The sequence below is a fragment of the Portunus trituberculatus genome, chromosome 32, assembly GCF_017591435.1.
Source record: "Portunus trituberculatus isolate SZX2019 chromosome 32, ASM1759143v1, whole genome shotgun sequence".
In the NCBI taxonomy this organism is placed as follows: Eukaryota; Metazoa; Arthropoda; class Malacostraca; order Decapoda; family Portunidae; genus Portunus; species Portunus trituberculatus.
The window spans coordinates 13,993,640-13,998,639 of record NC_059286.1 but is presented as its reverse complement, the minus strand read 5'-3'; the positions used below and the strand labels follow the sequence as shown (position 1 = coordinate 13,998,639).

Sequence of the window (5,000 nt, the reverse complement as noted above, 5' to 3'; positions counted from 1 at the left end):
TCCTATTGCCACTACTACTGTTCCTACTTCTACTAGTCTTACTGCTACTGCTCCTACTACTCCTACTACTACTACTCCTACTACTTCATTGCGTATCGACATGCGAATACTTTTCACCGTATTTTCGCAACAGTGATAAGAGGAAACGAATTTTTACAGACTGCCTCAAGAATGATAAACAAAAAATTTTCCACTCCACGATAACCGAAGAAAAAAGACAAGAAGAAGCGGCGGGGAAGAAGGAGGAGAAGGAGAAGGAGTAGGAGAAGGAGTAGGAGGAGGAGGAGGAGGAAGAGGAGGAGGACGAGGAGGAGGAGGAAGAGGAGGAGAAGGAAGAGGTGAAAGGAAGGAGACAGTGATTACGTGGAGAGAAGAGAAGTGGAGACGGTGGAGGAGGAGACACTGTGCGGTGATGATGGTAGTGGTGGTGATAATGATGGAAATGGTGATGAGCGGGATGAAGAGAGTGACGTCAACTTTCGATAAAGCGACAAAAGTTACCGAAAAACAATAACAACGACAAGGAGTGAGCGCCGCGAAGAGGAGGGAAGGAGAGAGGCAACGATAACAGAGGAGGAAGAAGAAGACGACCGAGAAAATACACCAGGTCGTCTTTCCTCCTCCTCCTCCTCCTCCTCCTCCTCCTCCTCTTCTTCCTCTTCCTCCTCCCCGTCAAGCACCACCAGCACCGCCTTCGTCATGAGGGTTCCCCACAACACACTGATGCTGGTGCTGCTGGTGCTGCTGCTGTGGGTGGAGATGACCCTGCAGAGTCTGGAGGAAGGTGAGTGGAAGGATTTGTATTACTGTTGTTGTCATTATTTACTTTAACCGATCCTAACCTAACCTTTCATCTTCCTTTCCCTTCTCTTCCTTACCTTACATAACCTAACTTCTTCTTTCCTTCCTTTCTCTTCTCTTATCTAACCTAACCTAAATTTTCCTTCCTTTCCCTTCTCTTCCATTACCTTACCTAACTTATTTTTTCTTTCCTTCCCTTCTCTTCCTTTAGCTTATCTAACATTATCTTACCTTTCCTTTCCTTTCCCTTCCTTTCCTTTCCCTTCCCTTCTCTCCCTTACCTTACCTAACATTGCCTATCCTAACCTATCCTTTTCTTTCCTTCTCTTCTTTATCTTTTTTTCCTTACCTTACCTTATCGAACATTATCTAATCTAACCCTACCTTACATTACCTCCCCTTCTCTTCTCTTACCTTACCTTACCATATTTTACCTAACCTAACCTAACCTAACCTAACATTTCCTTACCACCTCTTCCTTTACTTTTCTTTCCTTACTTTTCTGTACATTTCCTTACCTAAAGTAGTTTAATTCATCTAGTCTTGCCCTGCCCTACCTTACGTTACCTGACCTGATCGTCTTACCTTACGCTGTCCACCTTTGCCTAACCTTAATTAACCTTATGATATTATTTCACCTTATCTAACGTCACCTAACCCTGATCACCAAGCTCTAAGTGAATTATTGTTATTATTATCATCATTACTGCTACTACTATCATCACTGCTTTTACTGTTATCATTATTACCAACACCATCATCATCGTTGTCATCGTTGCCATCATTACTGTCGCTGTTGTTTTCATTCGTCAACGTTAATTAGGGAATATGAAAGGTCTGTCGAGTGAAATTATCAACATGAGCAATGAGTAAAATAACAGAAAGGGAAGCAAGCGAACAGAAAACGACAGGAGCACCACTGACAGCAAACTTATATGCAAAACTAATGAACTTGTGTGATGCTTTATGATGTTTCTTGTTTTGGAGGGTCAACGTAAATTACAACGAAGACAAACAATGAGAACAGGAACCAGGACGAAAATAACCAGAGCAATGCATACCAAACTGTCTTCGAGTTGGACAGAAAAAAATAAATCGTGTGTGTGTGTGTGTGTGTGTGTGTGTGTGTGTGTGTGTGTGTGTGTGTGTGTGTGTGTGTGTGTGTGTGTGTGTGTGTGTGTGTGTGTGTGTGTGTGTGTGTGTGTGTGTGTTGAAGGGGTGTGTGCGCGGTATGAATTGTATCCAATAACCAATGCAAAAATATGAATGAAGAACAATGTGAAACGAGGAAGGGCGAGAGAGAGAGAGAGAGAGAGAGAGAGAGAGAGAGAGAGAGAGAGAGAGAGAGAGAGAGAGAGAGAGAGAGAGAGAGAGAGAGAGAGAGAGAGAGAGAGAGAGAGAGAGAGAGAGAAACGCACGCCTCTTAATTATTACTCTCAAAATGAAAACAACAAAGCAACACTTTTACCCTGGAAGAAAAATAAACAGGAAGAAGAGAGAAAAAATAGAGAAATTTAATGACAGCAACAACAATTAAGAGAAAAGGATAAAGAAAAAACAATAGGTTTATACCACAACGCATGACCTGGTGACCTTTTAAAGTGACCAGCGTTGACCTCACCCTCGCACCATTCTGCCCGAGAGAGAGAGAGAGAGAGAGTGTGTGTGTGTGTGTGTGTGTGTGTGTGTGTGTGTGTGTGTGTGTGTGTGTGTGTGTGTGTGTGTGTGTGTGTGTGTGTGTGTGTCCCTCATGACGCCGAGTTTACTGACGCTCCCTCAAGACTCGTAAAGTTCACACAATTGCCGCGATGGCCTGATCTCCCACTCTTCTCCCTCCTGATGAGATGCTCCTAAGCTGCTCCTCTTTTTTCTGTCTTTTTCCTCTTTTCCAAGGCTTTGTGACATCACGATCTCATCTAACGGTGCTTCAAAATCCTCGGAAACTTCTCAGCCTCTTGATTCGTTTATGAGTTGAGAATAAGCGGTTTTAATGCTCCACTGATCTTCTATCGGTGTTTGGAATGTGAGATTAAACAGGTCGTAAAGATTTTCAATATGATCTCTTGCAGGAAATGAATCGTGAAGTCTCCTCGGTGAATATTCAAACCTGACTGAAGACAAGAACTGAACCTCCCCCTGCTCTTACATCGTCTCTCAAATATTCAGATACAATAACGGCGAGATAAAGTTTTGGTTCACGTATCGAGGACAATAATATTTCACAGCCCAATTCTTCCCTAACAAAGAAAACTTACATTCCTCAACGTAAACTTTCACAACACTTTCCCTAATTCATAAGAGTCGCTTATCGTCTCTTCTGCTGCAATATTGTCCTGGGCTCCCACCACTCCCACCCCAACCACGATCCCTTCTGATTGCTACACCAGACAAAGGCAGCCTCTGTCAATTCCACACCATAACAGCAAACTCCTTATCTCTCCCTTCCATCTATTCGTGACTGCTTCTGATCGCTTCTACTGAGGCAAAACTGTTACACGTTCACACATTCATCGGACACAGTGAGGCTAATAGACAAAGCCCGCCTATCAATGCAAGCTGACGTGAGGAAATTTCTGTCTATTCACGAAAGCCTCTGATCGCGTGTACTGAGAAGAAATTATAAAGTTGAAGAGACATCATGTGACACAATACTAATAGGAAACAAGGAGCGCCAGTGTCACTTCCAGCCACTCACGCAACACTTCCCATCTCTCCATCCAGACATTTGCCCTTTTTCCATCGCCGCGTTGCCATTGTGTTGTCCTGGTTCTTGACATTAATAAACGCGCGATCCCTCAAGACTTATGCTGTCCTGCCGGTTGTTCCCTTTACGCGTGTCACCTTCCTCCTCCTCCTTCTCCTCTTCCTCCTCCTCCTCCTCCTCCTCCTCTTCCTCCTCCTCCTCCTCCTCTTCCTCCTCCTTTCTAGACACCTGTGCCACTTTCCTTACACGAAGAGAAAATGTGAAGGAAAAAGAGAGAAGGGAAAAGGAAGATTAGTGAAGAACTGGACTGGAAAACTTGATTGGAACGTGACGCAAAGGGACGAATTCCCTATTGCTGCTGCTGCTGCTGCTGCTGCTGCTGCTGCTGCTGCTGCTGCTGCTACTACTACTACTACTACTACTACTACTACTACTACTACTACTACTACTACTACTACTACTACTACTACTACTATTATTACAACCACTCCTAGTACAACTACACCACCACCATGACGACTATTACCACTGCAACAACAAGAAAAAAATGAACACCAATAACAACAACAACAACAACAATTACTACTACTACTACTACTACTACTAAAACTGATGCTATATTACTACAACCACCACATCTACTACCACCACCACCACTACCACCACCACCACTATCATACAAAAACAAAACAAAATAACATCAACTACGCCAACAACTAACACTACAACTATTACAACTACTACAACAACTACTACTACTACTACTGCTCAAACGACCACATCCCCACTAAAAGTAGTACAACAAGAGCTCTACGACTACTTTTCCTACTGGTGGTGATCCTGGTGGTGGTGGAGGAGGCTGCGGGACCGTCTCCTTTTCAATTCAGCCCCTGCCCAGCGTCCGCCCAATTGGCCTTAACTTAATGGAGCCCAACAAAGCCCAATCCAACAGTGCCTCTCATTAATCTTACTTAATCAGGGGAAACACTCCACCGCAATAATAAACTTTCCCCTTCTCCTCTCTTCTTTCTTTCCCTGCAGCCTCAATCTCCTCTCTCTCTCTCTCTCTCTCTCTCTCTCTCTCTCTCTCTCTCTCTTTATGAATGATTATTAGGGTGAGGGTAATTATAATGATGATGATAATGTGGTTACCGCCGTACTGCGATGCTCATTATTTGTTAACACGACATGCTGGTGGAGAGAGAGAGAGAGAGAGAGAGAGAGAGAGAGAGAGAGAGAGAGAGAGAGAGAGAGAGAGAGAGAGAGAGAGAGAGAGAGAGAGAGAGAGAGAGAGAGAGAGAGAGAGAGAGATGTACTGGAATTAGCTACCGATACTCAGAGTGAGAGGATGAGAAAGTAGAGAATAGAGAGAGAGAGAGAGAGAGAGAGAGAGAGAGAGAGAGAGAGAGAGAGAGAGAGAGAGAGAGAGAGAGAGAACAACCAATGAAAATCTTGTTTCAGTTACCCTTTGAGAGTAAGAAAATGTCCTCATGTT

General features: G+C 43.8%; 1 protein-coding gene across 1 annotated transcript in view; it reads left to right on the top strand.

The window, feature by feature from the left end:
• LOC123511981 (contactin-3-like) overlaps positions 1-5,000 on the top strand; it is a 165,903-nt gene that overhangs the window by 303 nt on the left and 160,600 nt on the right. Inside the window, exon 1 of the mRNA XM_045268090.1 lies at positions 1-784. This exon is cut by the window's left edge and continues 303 nt beyond it. Within this exon, the coding sequence (XP_045124025.1) occupies positions 700-784 (85 nt within the window). The 5' untranslated portion in view covers positions 1-699. The remainder of the gene's footprint in view (positions 785-5,000) is intronic.